Below are 16,902 nucleotides of genomic sequence, written 5' to 3'. Positions count from 1 at the left end.
CTCCTCCGATCCTCCAAGGCCCCGGCCGGGACCACAATATATATATATATATATATATATATATATATATATATATATATATATATAAAATCCTTAGCCTAAAAGTGCAATGATTTTGTGTTTTGTCACATTTTAAATTGGGCTTATTTTAAAACCTACATATATATGTTTGGTATCATTCTTTTCAGAATTTCTTAAACTGTAATGTGATATTGTTAGATTTTCAGATTCTTATACTATTTTTAAATTATAACGGAATAAATATCAAGAACTCACGTCTTGCGAGACAAGACTTTGTGTCAAGAGATTTAACCACGCCCGGGGCCGGAAATAAAAGACAAAGAGTAGATCACAAAGTAGAATGTCGTAGAGACAAGGCAGTGAGACAAAAGGCCAGCTGCTGTACAGGCTTTTAGATGTTCAACGTGCCGCACAAGATGTAGATTAAGCAAGCAGCGGCAGAGACGTGAAGTGGCTGGCATGTAGAGCAGGCCGAGGGGGTTGGCGAGCGAAGCAGGCAGGGGGCGACCCCACCAAGTTTGTTTATATAGCACATTTTCATACAAATAATGTAGCTCAAAGTGTTTTACACGATGAAGAAAGAGAAAAAGGCAATATATAAAAAATAAAATTAGGCAATACTAATTAACATAGAATAAAAGTAAAGTTTGATGGACAGGGAGGACAGAAAAAAAAAACTCCAGATGACTGGAGAAAAAAAAAAAAAATCTGCAAGGGTTCAGAGGTCACGAGACCACCCAGCTCCTCTAGGCATTTTACCGAACATAAATCACCTCAATCAATCCTCATGGTATTTAGGGTTCACATGAAAGAACTTGATGATGACGGCCATGTGGACTTCTGGCCTTTAAACCGTCAATGTAGGGATATCACGGTGCTTTGATCAGGTGGCGGTGGTGCAGGTCACCACCACAGAAAACCGGAGAAAGAACAGAAGAGAAAGTAGAGGTCAGTATGGATTTTAGAGCCACCATGAATGATAATGATAATAAAATGCACATACAGAATATCAGGATTAAACTAAGATGAAGCTTTGAGAACACCATTTTAAAATAATGTGTTTTAGTAGTTTTTTTAAAGTGCTCCTCCATATTAGCCTGGAGAACTTCTGTCGGTAAGCTATTCCAGCTTTAAGGTGCATAACAGCGGAAGTAGACACTCATTAGAAGATCTAAAGTTACAATTTGTAGTGTAAGGTGAAAGACATTTTGAGATATAGGATGGAGTGAGATTATTGCAGGCTTTGTAAACCATAAGCAGTAGTGGGATTTGAATCAACACCCTCAGGGTTTAAAGTCTAAAGTCTTAACCAGTTTGCCACACTGCCTGCCTTTTCTTCCAGAATAAGTATGGAGCACAGCAATATCAATTAAAGAAACTCGTAGTATTATTCCAAAGCAAGGACTACAGTTTTACAATCATAGGAAAGTCATTCATATATTACTGGGCACACTATGCAAAACCTTTCAAATTGCAAAAAAGAAAATACCAAGACATCATTTGGAAAATCTGAGCCCAATTCTGCCCTCCATGTGTGCTCGTGTTTCAGCTCTGCCTTGGGGCTTGAAGGGCTGCTCCATTCGTTCAGTCCTGGTTGGCCCAGCACTGACTCTACTCTAAAATGCCTTGTTGGATGAGGTCTGACTTTGTCTTTGATTTTCTGTCCTACAATCGACTGTGGACCCCCCATCGGTTTATTTACTGGAGGGATGCTGCTGATCTCCTCAGTTATAAACTGGCCATAGTTGAACAATAAATGAATGGACTTGTATTGTTGTTTATCATTTATATGTAATCAGTTTCTGCCTTGTTCTTTGTGTGTTTTAACAAATCTGTATTTTATGTGTACCAGTTCTGTATTTAGTAATTAGTATAACCTATACAATACTTGTATTTTACCTGAGAACTGTTCACAGTGCTCTGTGCCTGCACATAGTGAAGAGTGCCATACAATAATATATTAGTGTAATTGTTGTAATACTCTTCTTGGATTAACATATGGTTAGTTGGTTTTATTTATTTCTAGTAGGATTGACTACAGCAATGCAGTGTTCACTGGATGTTCAAACTGTTCTTTATACAACCTCCAGTTAATCCAAAATGTTGCTGCAAGAATTATTACAAGAAAAGAAAATACGAACACATAACTCCAGTTCTTAAATCCTTACACTGGCTCCCGGTTAAGTTTAGGGCAGATTTCAAAATCCTTCTTTTAACATATAAAGCATTAAATGGCCAAGGTCCAGCTTACTTGTCTGAACTTATCATGACTTACAAACCTGAGCGCACATTAAGATCTCAAGATGCCGGTCTGCTTAGGATTCCAAGGATTAATAAAATAACAGTGGGAGGTCGAGCTTTTAGTTACAGGGCCCCTAAACTGTGGAATGGTCTTCCTGCTTCTATAAGAGATGCCCCTTCAGTCTCAGCTTTTAAATCCCAGCTGAAGACTCACTACTTCAGTTTAGCATATCCTGACTAGAGCTGCTGATTAACTGTACATACTGCATCTCTGTTGTTAGTCATTAGCACTAAAACATTTGTAACATGATTGTTATAATTTGATACTAACCCTCACCTATTCTGTTTCTGTTCTCAGTACTCAAATGTGGCACTCGGTGCCATGACCCACCTGCCAAGTTGTTTTGCCTGCCTAAGGTAAAGTCATCCCTGATGGAGGATTGCAGGAATTGTGGAAAAGAGGAGTCCTTTCATCGGATTAGCACTGTTTCAGCTATGGAATGGCCAAATGGGGGAGGCAACTTGGTGGATGAGGTGTCCAGGACTCTATAAACGTATTCAAATCAAATTATGTGATATCATCTACTGTTAAATACTACTCCGTACTTTTTTTTTTTATACTGTACTGGATTTGTTCTGATCTGTGTATTGTATTTTATTGTATTGACCCCCTTCTTTTTGACACCCACTGCACGCCCAACATACCTGGAAAGGGGTCTCTCTTTGAACTGCCTTTCCCAAGGTTTCTTCTATTTTTTCCCTAAAAGGGTTTTTTTTTTTGGGGGGGGGCATTTTTTCTTGTCTTCTTAGAGAGTCAAGGCTGGGGGTCCTGTGAAGAGGCAGGGCCTGTTAAAGCCTACTGCGGCACTTCTTGTGTGATTTTGGGCATACAAAAATAAATTGTATTGTATTGTATTGTATATGTTGAAAGCACACCAGCAGGAAAATGGCAGACAATATCAGTTATTAAACAATCCATGTCAAGGGGAAACTTACTTAGTTTTTGCACAAAAAGATCACAATATTTTATGAATAAAAGTGCAAACAACTAAGTCATTCATTTATTGTTTGGTTGTTGTTGCATGAATGTCATCCGTTCATCATAGCACTTTATACCTGCTGGAACAAATGAGGCAGAAAGGCAGCTGAGCAGCCTGACATTTCAAGTGAGAGCAGGCCTTGATCACATCGAGGGGACAATGGTAGTTCAGATCTGCTGTTGGGGTCTTGTCTTTTCAGGTCATCGACTTGAATATGATCTGGAGCATACATTTCATCAAAAAAAAAGTATACAACTGCGAGTTCAATGTGGAGTCCACAAAGGTATAAATGACATTATACACTTAATCTATGACGGGGATTGTGAGAATGAGAATTCACTGATTGATAGAACACGTTTGATTATTTCTTGCAACATGACAAAGTTTTGGTGATTGTGCATTTGTACTTCAGCAAGAATTTATTTACTTGTTACCTACATATGATGAAACAGTTGTTAATCGAATGTATTGAAACAGTTATGCAATTTGTACTTTATGATTTTCATGAATGTTCATTGACATTATAAGTCACTCTGAAGGATATTGAACAAAGGAAACTTTGATTGATCCTAAACCACAACATGAAGTTCTGCCATTTTTTGTTTCATTTGAAAGGTGACACCAACCTTATTCCATCCTTTTTCTGAAATTTTCATCTTCTTCCTCTTCATCTTTTCTCACTTCTAGGTGAGGTTGATGTGCCTGATCAACCTTCTCTAAACAGCTCAGTCCTGCTCCTCCTTGCTAGTCAAGTTCTTTACTTTCAGATTGTCTTTGACTTTATCCATCCACCTCCACTTTGGCCATTCCCATCTCTCTTTAGCCCACATATTCACCATCCCTCCTCATCACAGGTTCATACCACTTCAAGCTACTTTCGTCTACAGTACTTTCTTAGATATCTCTCCCACTTTTTTGTTCCTCTGATTCTCTCATATCTTATTCTGTCCTTTTTTGCAATTTCACACATTCATCTAAACATTCTCATTTCTGCCACATCTAACTTCTCCTTTGCTCCATTTACTGCCTATGGCTCAGCTCCATACACCACTGCCAGTCTTACCAATGTCATAAAAACCTCACCTTTAACCTTCACCCTAATTCTTCAATCACACAATACTCCTGATACCTTCTTTCAGTTGTTCCATCCACTGGCTGCTAATGCAGACCCACTCTAACTGAGATCTTATCCATTATCTCAACACTGGTTTTAACCAGAGTCCTCACTCCCTCATGCATATCCTGGACAATCCTCACATACGTCTCTGAAGCTCCTTTCTCTCTCATGCACCTCCACACCTCTTGACATGGCACTCTATTATACACCTTCTCCAAATCGATAGACAACATATGCAATCCTGTCTGCTTTTCTCAGTTCTTCTCACAATGCCAAGACTGCATCAGGTGTTCCTGTCCTTGGCATTCAACCAAACTGTTCCTCTCCTTAAGCCTTCTCTCTATAATCCTTCCTCAAATTCTATGGTGTATGACATCAGTTTTATCCCTCTGTAGGTTCCAGAATCCTGAATATTGCCCTTCTCCTTATAAATGTACAATCATGTTATTCCTCCAATGCTATGGTATTCTCTACTTTTCACTGATCTTCTGCATTAGATCTCAACACATGTACACCCTCTTCTCCTAAACCCTTCCACTCTTATTTCATCCAGACATGTTGCCTTTCCATTTTTCATTCTTTTCAGCTGCTTCTTTTACTTCCTCCATCCTCATTCTAGCCCTTCATTTGGGACTCCATCCCCAAATACTACCATTGGATTTTCTTCATTTAACAGTTTTTCAAAGTACCTCTTCCATCTACACTTGATCTTCTCATGCTCATTTAAGACCACACCTTGTTCATCTTTCATCTGTTTTATTTTTTCCAGCTTTGCTCGTAGACTTCACTATTCTAAAAATCATTCTCTCTCTCCAATTTTCCATACCCCTCTCCAAAGCTTGTTCCTTGGCTCTTGCCACTACTCTTTTTTGCCTCCTTGTTTGTCTGCCTATACATTTCCGTACCTTCCCAGACTGATATCATTCTTCTTTGCCTCCTTCTTAGCCTTTAACACATCCTGCACTTCTCTGTTCCACCACCAGGTAGACACCTTCCTGTCGTCCTACCCAATGCCACTTCACCCTCTCTTAATACAACTTTGCAATTCTTCTCCCACCATTTCTCCACATTCTCTAAATGATCTGCAGACTGCCAATAAAGGATGGCTGTGCCAATTGCTTTCCTGCATATGAACAAGCAATTAAGCTCTCTGCAGCCGCACTGCTCTCTTCCTGCACACCAACACTCACGAGGTTTGAGTTGCACTATTCTTCTAAAAATATTCTGTACTTATTCCTATCCATTACAGACCTGGACACACTTCACCACGCACAGCAATAGAAAATCATCAGATTTGGTGACATTCTTCTATTTTCAGATGTCTTGGTTTGTTTATTATGCCATGACTATAGTCTCATCTTTATCGTCTTAGCTGTTTGCATGGTCTTCTGCCATCTTAGGTCATCTTCTTCATAGTCTGACATGTTGGATGTTTGAAGATGCCCCTTCTCAATACCACTGTTATAAAAGTATTTGTGGTCTTTCTATTAGTTACAAGTCGAACCATTTTCATTTGAATCTTTTATTAATAACATATTTTTACCTACAAAACTACTAATTACTAAATGATTTTTGTTTTTGCTACCATTCTCAGTGCAATCTGGAATTGTGGAAATCCCAGGAATTCATCAGTTAGAGAGGTGCTTGAACCACCCTGTCTGACACCAACAATCACACCATGACTAGATGAAGTGTCGAGCCCCAAGGTTTGGCCCAACAAGTTAGGCTGCTGACCACATCTGTATGTTATAGCAACATGAGTTATAGCAGGCTGTTTGTTTTAACCAGTATTTCTACCCAATAAAGTGATTTTTACATATAAAAGCACACTACATTTTTTTAAATCAGTAGTCAAAGTATTATTTGGATGTCAAAAATAAATAAAATATTTTTATGTTTTAGGGCAAAAACACTCATTTACACTCTACAAATGTCCCAATGTAAATAAAAAACATTATTAAGAATATGGATTTCTATTATTTGTTATGTTCATTATGTAGCAAAACACATAAAAACTTTACACTGTTTGCGTAATACATGGTTGGGATAAGCAAAAGAAAGGTTTATTTAGGCACTACAGTCTTGTTATTGCCTCATGGTAGCACCCCCAAAAAATGGGTGCTTCTTGCCATAGGAGTGAAGTTGCCAGGGCATGTGCAAAACATGCCACAGTCAGCCACAATCCAGAAATTCCTGAAAGGGTTTGTTTCTAAAGTTCTGGTGCACCACTGAACCACAGTTGGAGCCAAAGCACAAAATGAAAAGAGCTCAAGCTAACAGTCAATTTAAAACCAAGGTGTAAATTGATTAATAAAGTCGCTAAAACAAGATTTACATACCTGAAGATCGTGTTTCCTTTGTCTAAGATCAGCATTCTTAACGCCGCAAAAAAAAAAAAAAAAAAAAAAAGAACATACTGGGCACAAGTGGAATCTTTGTAGAGCAGCAAGGCAGAGGTCTCAGGTCACTAATGAGAAATCAACATCTATCTTCCATCCTGGGTGAACCTCATGGAGGTTGAGGGGGGTTTCTATAAATGGATGCACCAAAAGTTTAACTTTTCAATTGGCATGTCCCAGCCATTAAACGTAATACTAAATGACTGGACTTCACTCAAGGACCCCTAAATTGTGCTCTCTATCACAAGGTTCTTCAGGAGATCTGTCACATTCTATGACAATGAACTGAAGCAGAAACCTGAAGGGTCATGCTAAGAAACCATGCTGAAAAACAAAATCAAGTCTTTGTTGTAATTGCGGAAGAAAAAGAAATTAGAGATTTAGAATGGTCTAGGTTAATGTCCTGACCGAAATGTCTGTTGTGTGATATTGTGGTGGAATCTGAAACCAGAAGAGCCTGGTCAAAACCCCAGAATATTACTAAGCTGAAGCAGATCTACAAGGCAGCAGACTGATCAAAAACTACATTAAACCTTTGCTGCATTTTAATAAAGGATGAATTTAACACTTATAAAGTCCAAGTGGGTAATTCACTTTTGCAATGAGGCAATGGTACTGTAGTACTGCATGAATGTTTCTAATTTCCATTTTTTCAACTCAAGGTATACACACACACACACTAATGAGCCAAAACCTTATGACAACTCTCACATGAAGTGATGACGACAAATGTCTCATACTAATGGTGCATTTCAATGTGAGGGATATATACCCATAGATGACAAACCAAATACAGAAGATATGGGGCAAGTGTAAAGACCCAAGTGACTTTGATAAATGTCAGATTGTTATGGCCAGGCAACTAGGTCAGATCATTTGTGAAATGACAAGCCTTGTGGGATGCTCATGATCAGCTGTGGTGAGGACTTACCGACAGGGTAAGCTCTGAGGAGTAAAGACCAGGAGCACATTCCTTCATGGCAACTCAATTTCCAGATGGAAGTGCCATCTTTGAGCAGTGTAATGCACCCTGTCACAGTGCACAAAGTGTTCACAAAAGGTTTGAAAAGCATGTTGAAGACTTTCAGGTATTGCCCTGTCCTCTAAATTCCCCAAATCTCAATCCATCTGAGCATCTGTTGGATGTGTTGAAACAATTAAGTCCAATCTAATACCACTTCACTCACAACTTGCAGAAGTTAGAGGATCTGCTGCCAGATACAATAAGACAGCTTCGGAGGTCTTGTAGAGTCAATGTCCCAGTGGGTCAGAGGTGTTTTGGCAGCACAGAGAATAGTAGCGACATATTAGCCAGGCAGTCAATGTTTTATCTCATCACTTTAAGATTTTGGATGCATCACTGCAGGCAATTCAATGGGGTTCAAGAGAGTTCACTGCACCACATATACAGTGACGTAAATTGGGATTTGAGTGGAAAGGTACAGTACTCGATCAGAAAAATAAATGCACCCAAGAATACATTTTTTTAGAAATATAAAACTGTGGTTAAGTAAAGACAGAAAACTGACTGAAAATACTTTTTTATTTCAAATATATCACAAGACTTGTACAAAACACACTTTCAAAACATTTTTTTTTTTGTTTGTGTGTGTGATTTTATAAATGTAATAGCAATATTTTGAACAGATGTGATGCTGGAGATGTTGCTGTTTGAAACAGTTTGTCTGATCAGCACCTTGTTTGTTCCCAAAAGAGATAAAAATAAGAAAAAAAAAAAGAAAAGAAAAATACACTAGTAATATTCTAATGCATAAAACATTTGCACATTTCAACAATTACTAAAATCTACCAGAAAAAAGCCTAATTGTATATATTAATTCTTGCATAGAATTTATCCACCGAGTAGTACTATATTTAACTTCATGTGCTCTTGTGCTTAATGTTACCCTGAGTTTTTAAATATCCCCTGCCCACCATAGGGATTCTACTATTTGAGTTTGTTTCTGAGATTAGTAAAATGCAATCCAAAACACTTTAACTTCATGGCTGCATCTCAACTGAATAACTCAAGGTACAAAAGATATGGTGGATTAGCATGAGAATTTAAGAAAAACACTAGAAAGACAGATTAGTGTACACCTTTGATGAGATGACAGCAACACAACAAAACCTACACACTCCAGGATTGTGTGAATGCTAATATTTTAAAACACAGTGCAATTCTTGGGTCTTATTTTTAGGCAAATGTTTACACGTTGTACACCAGCACGAAAGGCACACTATTATTATTTTGATAGTGAACTTTCTTTCTAATTTTGGCTTTTGGGCATATAAAAAGTTTTAGTTTTGACAAATGATAACTGAAAAAAGGACAGGCCTAAAAATCAAGACAGCACAACTCCTGGAGAATGCGAAGGTCCACCCAGGTGTACATTGAGCACACTGAAAACACGATTTGAGCCCGAAAATCAACCATGTTTTCCCCCTTTAAAGATAGTCCATGTCTGGAGGACTACAGAAAACTGGAACACAATCGCTATGCTTGTTTTCTTTGTTTCCACATTACTTTCAATTAGTGTTGTTACAAATACTTACAGGGTGGGGTGTGGAGTGGGTGTTAAGAAAATTGCCTATTTTTAAGGCTAGTGTCATAATTCTGTCCTCTTTTCTGATTTTTAAACAAGTAATAAATATTGTCACTGTATTTATCATCTTTCAACTAAAAGACAAAGCACCACTATTTACGCTATCTTTTAAAAAACACTTTGAATTCAAAATGAAAAATTACACTTCAGATACTTTCAAACCTCCTAAAAAGAAGCATTTTTACATACATTTTTAAGAACATAATCTACAGCAAATTTATTCTTCATATCCAATTTCGGTGTTACTGTAATGGTTAACTTGTGCATTGATATTCGATATTAACTTCATTATTCTTAAATTTATATTTAAGACTGAAATAGGGAGACACTGATTCTTATAAACACTTTCAAACAGCAGCTTATAAATTCTTGTTACACAAAAGAAAAAAGCTATTACTACATCACTTATAAAATAATATACCTTGCATTTCTGCTTTTGCTCTGGTATATGTAAATGCAGCGAATAGTGCAAGCATATTAATTTGTAACAGTTATGGAAACTTATGAACAGTGAACGACTACAATTTTTTAGAAATTATAACGCTGCATATATAATTTTACCTTATTAACAGAAAATGTTCATATAAGAGTACTGAACATCATCTGGGCATATCAGTGCATCAAGGAAGATATATTAGTTTCAGATGTTATTGCTTGTAATTAGGATAAAAGGTGGAACATTTAACAACATATTCTTTTACACAAAATAACGTCCTACCCAATTCTTATGTAACAAATAAGACTATACAATGAACTATTTTGAGATATATAGTATAAAATAAACTTCAGAAATGATCTTTGAGTTGTGCAGCATATCTGAATTAAGAGTAAAAACTCTCTTGGCTCAGGCAGTGACGACGTGTGTCACATGGCAATATAGGCATGCTTGGTCAAAATGGAAAAGTCAATGCATGACTTACAGATGTTTTACAAAAGTGTCTTGATCAAATAAGGCCACCAGGAGAAAGAAGAAATCGCTTTGTTTCACCCAAGGATGGTGCAGAGGCTACCAAGAAATTGAAAATTAACAACAGCCACTTCTCATACAATACCTTCCATCAGAAGATTAGAGTCAGCATCAAGCACAACAACAATCTGAACAAACTAATCAAGAAACAAACATACATTACTGCCTCGGGACAGGTCTGTAAATGCTGCACTTGGTGCAAGGTGAACAATCTATTGAATGTTACCATTAAATTTTGTCTAAAAGTTCTCCCATTGATGTAGCAATAGTTACTTGGAAACTGAAAATTCAGACAAATTGTTAAGAAGTCTGCACTATTTGGACAAATTTCAGATGTCCTGAAACACACTCATCTGCCCCAATGTAATGTTCCATGCCCACATGCATTGCAATATATAATTTGTGAAGAAATACCTCATAAAGTAAACTTTAGCCAAATACCCTTTCCTTAAAAGCCAAGCTGCAGAACTCTTTCACAGAACTGTCACAATCACGTCTCACACTGCCAAAAACATAAAATCTAGCATTGGGAAAGCTTTTCAGATTTTTGGGTAAACTCTATTGTGCTGTATTTCAGGTTGTTATTTGAAATAGATTACAGGGCAGCATTTTCAATACATTTACACCCCTCTCTTAGTTCATACTTAATTTCTACATGTAAACGTGTTACAATGTACTTCTGTTACAATATTTCAGCCCTTGATACAATTTACAAAAACTACCTCGGAACTTCTCTTTAACACAGAGGTGCACAGGAGCAAAGCATCCCACAGAATGCCATCCAAATATGACTGACAACGTGTGGTAAACAAGGACAGCTCCCTGGGAGCTCCGTTTCACAATCGAAAAACTGTCATTGCTATAAATTAAACAAACACACTGAAAGGAAAAGAAAAATTACAAAATCATAATCTCATATGAACAGTCTTATCAGTTCAAAGCAGAGTAATAAATACAATTACTAACCTTCACAAAAAGTGCACAATTTTATGTTCACATTAACAACAGTATTTGGCCTCTCGAAAATTTAACAAAAAACAAAAAACACCACACAGGGCTTGAGATGAAGAATGGGATCTAACCTATTAATATCCTAAAGATGCCTTGAACATTTACTAAAAATTTCAGAAAAAAATATCTCACATTATTGTTGGCTGTTTGTTACCAATTCATATACCCAGTTGGAGTTTAAAAAAAAAAAAAAGAAAAAGAAAAAGTAAGGGCTACTGTGTCAAACAAAAGCTTGATGTGTACACAGACATTCCTGCAGAACTCTAGTCAAAAACCAGAATATGTTTACACTGAAAGATGGATAAAGTGACTGAATACATTTTTAAATTAATCTTGCATCCTTATCTAGTGTTAACTAAACTATAAAGCTTAGTAAACAGCTTATTTGTCTTGTTAAAGTTGTGTTAAGTTTTAAATTAGAGCCCTTAACAAAATGTGGATTTGTATTTACTCATGCAAAATTTTAACCTGTTGCAGAATTCTATATTTAAATGATTCATTTCTTGCCAGACAAAACAAACCTACCTATTTTGTAACAGCTTTCTTTACACATCTGATTTACACATAATTTAAGTAAAGCTTTTGCTAAACAAAATGATATGGCACTTATTCTTTACATTTTCAACACTCCACAGGAAATCCTGTATACCTCAGAATTAAAATACAACACTGGAGAAACAGCACTCACCTACTCCAACATGAGAACCTAAAAGTAAATGTAAAATGGCACAGGTCTCGGAATGTATTGCACATAGGCTGTGTGTGTGAAAACAAAAGGCCAGTTATAAAAAAATGTAATGAATGTTAAAACAGCAGCCACAAGTATAAGAACCTCTGCAAAAGTCACATCTTGACAGGTTAGGTTCATCAGAACCCTGTCCCATTGCTGAATTCTTGGCACCATCCCCTACCCACCACTTGACTAATTTCAATGCTCTATCTGAGTCATGCTGATAAATGACACCATCTTAGACTGCGAGTTTTCTTTATGGTTGGATTTACAATTTTCTTCTTGTTTCTCAGCAACTTGAGTGTATACCATGTCGTCTCTGGTAGTTGCTTTCTGTAAATACAAAAAACAGAATTATTGATATTTGTTTCTAAACACAAAGTTACACCTTTTTTCATATATGTTAATTTCACAACAATGCCCTATACCACATATACTGGATGTTGGATAATGGATGGAGTATGCTTGGAATCTTTATAAAAGTATGCATTTCATAAATACAAATGATATTTATCACAATAATTGACAGAAAATGGTTTTACATTTCTTTAGAGGAATATTGTCATTTGCACAGAGTTTTAGCATTCTTGTGGTACATTTAGGGAGAATCTAAAAGTTACCTGCTAAAGCTATCTGACCACATTGCACCAGTCTTTACACTGCCTACAAGCATCTTTCAGAATCAATTTTAAAGCACCGTTGTTTATAAGTCTTTGAATAAACTTACAACTTCACATATCTTGAAATGTTTGTACCCTTACAATCCCAAATGTAACCGTAACCTTAGATCCTCAAATTCTGTTTTGCTTGCTATTCCAAGAGTACAATATAAAAGAAGTGAAACTGAAACTGCCATCAGGTTTTAGGGTTCAAAAATATGGAATAATCTACCTACAGAGATACATTAACATAGCTTTTTGTTCAATTTGAGTAGATATATGCATTAACACCTTGGAACATTTGCATTTTATTGCTTATTTCATAATTGCAACTTTCTTTAGGATCTTTTTGAAAATGTTTGCACTCCCCAAAAATTCATCTCTGTAGAGAAAAATCTGCAAAAGCAATTTTGTTAAAAATCAAAAGGCTTCTAGCATTTTACAGTGTTAAGGTTTATTTTTGCTTGGACATAATCCACTGTCTTGCATCCTTGGAACACATGCTGACAGACCAACCTCTCCAGGAGTGGTCAATTTGTGTTTGGTGATGCTTAAAACAACCAAATTAGTTCAGAATTTGATCACATCATAATACTTTCCATATACATATACATATTAAATAATAATAAATAATAAAATCTTAATAATTTATTCAGAACTAGAAACACTACTTTACTAGCTTATCAACTGTTCTTAGCTTTAGTGTCAACCTATACCCGGACATAATACAAACCCTTTTAGGGCAATAAATGGTTCATATTGTACTGTATCTCTTTTTCATATAGAACGTAAATTACACTTCCTGCTGATTAACCAATAAGCTGTAAGGCTGAACTTTCCCTTGCATTCTGTTGCCATCTAGTTCAAACTGAGTATCATATTAGAGCCACTGGACAGCATTACTTGTTCTAAGCAGACCAAAAACAGCAAAACGGTGAGGCATGATTCTGAGACTTATTCCCTGTAGCTTTTGGGTCTCATTCAGGATTGATATCCACATACACTTATATCAGATTTTGCTAGATTGCAAGCATTTATTTGACGAGTCAGAAGAAACAACAAAAATGGATATGTGGCAAATGTCAAAACATAGCCCAAGTTGACGTTCACAACAAACATAAAACTGAAAAGATGTAACACAGTGTTCTCCCTGGCATCTTTTCGCCGGGCACTCTGCCCAGCTAATTTAGTTGAGCGCCTGGCTGTCATCTTGCATGACATTGTGAGATGACAGCCGCAGATCTGCAGGCACAGGCAGATCTAATGATCTGCAGAGATGGCAAGGGACAAGCGGGCAAGTGGGGAAATATTGCTAATAGCGGGGAAGAGTCGGAGCAGAGTACACAAGCAAAGAGTATGGGGAGGTGGGGTTTCAAGAGCGGGCTGTACATAGTAATAGCGGGGGTGTAGCAGCTTAATACAGTAGCAAGGAGTATGGAGAGGTGGGCGGGCGAGAGGGGGCTGTACATGCTCATAGTGGGAGCGAAGTGGCAGTTCACAAGCAAAGAGGATGTGGAGATGGGCGGGCAAGAGGAGGTCTGATAAAATAAAAAAAAAAAGTCTAGTGAAACCAGCCTGTCAGATATCATAAAAAAGGCGTCAGAAAGTGATATCTCTGTTCTCAGCGTCAGCGCAGAATGTATAGTGCGGCTGAGCATACAGCAGCTCTCTTCTTGTACAGTACATAGCAAACCAATATATATACAGTGCATCCGGAAAGTATTCACAACACATCACTTTTTCCACATTTTATGTTACAGCTTTATTCCAAAATGGATTAAATTCATTTTTTTCCTCAGAATTCTACACACAACACCCCATAATGACAACATGAACAAAGTTTACTTTTACACTGAAAAATATACACAGAAAAATTTTTCAGTATTCTGTGTGATGAAACCACAGATGTCTCAGATGTAAAACAATTAATTATTTACATTAAATACATTTGCCAGGTCACTAAAGAGGTCAGAGTCAGTTTTGTATCAACCCGCAATATGAATGACGGCAGACCAGAGACTATAACCAACACACTGAGTGAGACTATGGACACTCTAGGCTTGAAAATGTGCTAATCTGGTTGGACTAGGGTCCGATGGAACAGGTGTTATGATTGGGAAACAGAAAGGTGTGGCAAAACTGCTTAGAGATAAAACAACTGGACTCTTGGTCAACTGCCACTGTGTAAAACCACCGATTGGCTCTTGCAAGTCCCCAAGCAGCAGCTGCTGTACCTTATCTAACAAAACTGAACATCTATTTCTTCCAAAATTCTTCAGTTAGGATGGCTGGTTTAACGGAAATTCAAAATATTCTGAACATTCCCCAGATTAAGCTGAAAATGCCCAGTGACACTAGATGGCTGCCTAATGACTTTGTACAGTCATTACAACAATGTACGATGAGTGATCTCCTTGGAGGGCCCAGATCCTGGGGACTTTGATTATGGGAAAGTTTCAGACAACTGAGCCTCTAGGAAGAAAAGTAGAATAAATATTTAACTGAAGACACCTTCTGCATATGCAAGTTGGCTTTGAAGAATATTGTTTAATTTTTCTTCATTAGGCTTCCTATACTTTTTTTCATTGTTTTCACTTTTCTTCCCGACAGCGACAATACTTGTGCCTCTTGGTTTATGTCATAACAATTGTTATAGATAGATAGATAGATAGATAGATAGATAGATAGATAGATAGATAGATAGATAGATAGATAGATAGATAGATAGATAGATAGATAGACAACTTTATTAATACCAAGGGAAAAATTCACAAATTTATTATTTCAAATTAATTATTTCAAATTTTTGTTAGTGTTGCAGGATCCTGAATTGGATACTTCTTAAATTTAATAAAAATACTCTGGTACAAGTGTCAAACCTTAAAAAAGGAAGTCATATTGAGCTTTGGAAAATAATTAATAATAATTAACTAATAAAAATAGTGCACATTTAATTTTCCCCATCCAAATACTTTATCTTGCCACCCGGCTGGAAAAAATTTCTGGGGAGAACACTGTAATATATATTATGTATTTGTCTGGGTATTTAAAGAAATATTTCATAAAACTAAATAAATAAATACAAAAATAAATAAATGTGAAATGTGACAATAACTATTTTGCTTGCATATTACTGTTTTTGTATTTAGCGGTTTCATGAAATAATTTTTTGCTTCTTATCCCTTTGTACATTTATTTCTTCATTTACTTATTTTTGTGCCACATCATGCAACATGAAATATGCAATGACATGAAAGCTGCCATTTTAATCGGTTATAAATTGAGAGGGTAGACTCAAGCGACGACTGTACTTTTATTAGTGAATCATTGGTGAAATGCATTCCCTAAATGCCTTTGTGTCTGTGGCAGATATGACTGCAAGAAAAAAGTTGTCCATAATTATTGTGTACAACGGCTACTTTAATTCAAAAAGCACAGAATTCATCAGAAGTCTACATCTGAAGGGCCTGCTATAAATGTGGCAAATGATGTCTGAAGATTTACATCCACAGTACTGACAACTGACCAAACAAAACATGGTACTTGCTAGAGCCAATTTTCTCAATAGGTAAATCTGGCAGTTTAATTTCATTGCATATTTCATGTTTTAAGCAGTGTCAGTGAAATAAAAAATAAATAAGTAAAGAAATAAATACAGAAATAACCAACAAAAAATATATTTCTCAAAACACTAGGGGGCTTTGCTCCCTGCTCACTAAACCCGGGGCAAGCACTATGTGCTAGCCACTTTGTGGCTATGCCGTTCACTTATGGGGAAACGGATGTACAGTTTAAACTGATTATTATTTTCATGGGAATTGCTACATATGCATAACAGACCGAACTATTTTACATTACAGTGAATTAACCATAGTAAAAAATAGTAAAACATAATAAATTGAAAGAAATTTGTTTCATGTTGCATTATACATTTTCATTCTGTTTTGCTTTGAAATTAACACGCAAATACTTTTAAAACTTACATTTTTACTGTAAAACTTCAGTAAAAACCATATTTGGAATTAACTTAGCGCTTTGAATTTTGATTCTGTTTGAATTACATTGTGACAACGGAACATATAACTGCCCATGAGTGAATATCGTTTCTTTC

At 36.5% G+C, this 16,902-nt stretch overlaps 1 protein-coding gene across 2 annotated transcripts in view; it reads right to left on the bottom strand.

The window, feature by feature from the left end:
* Positions 1–8,343: 8,343 nt before the first annotated feature.
* Positions 8,344–16,902, bottom strand: part of scarb2a (scavenger receptor class B, member 2a) — an 83,442-nt gene continuing 74,883 nt past the window's right edge. For both annotated transcript variants that reach the window (XM_039750778.1, XM_039750777.1), the window contains one exon: positions 8,344–12,465. In XM_039750778.1, the coding sequence (XP_039606712.1) occupies positions 12,331–12,465 (135 nt within the window). In that variant the 3' untranslated portion in view covers positions 8,344–12,330. The remainder of the gene's footprint in view (positions 12,466–16,902) is intronic.

The sequence above is a fragment of the Polypterus senegalus genome, chromosome 4 (assembly GCF_016835505.1).
Source record: "Polypterus senegalus isolate Bchr_013 chromosome 4, ASM1683550v1, whole genome shotgun sequence".
Taxonomy (NCBI): Eukaryota; Metazoa; Chordata; class Cladistia; order Polypteriformes; family Polypteridae; genus Polypterus; species Polypterus senegalus.
This window is presented reverse-complemented; position numbering and strand designations above follow the sequence as displayed.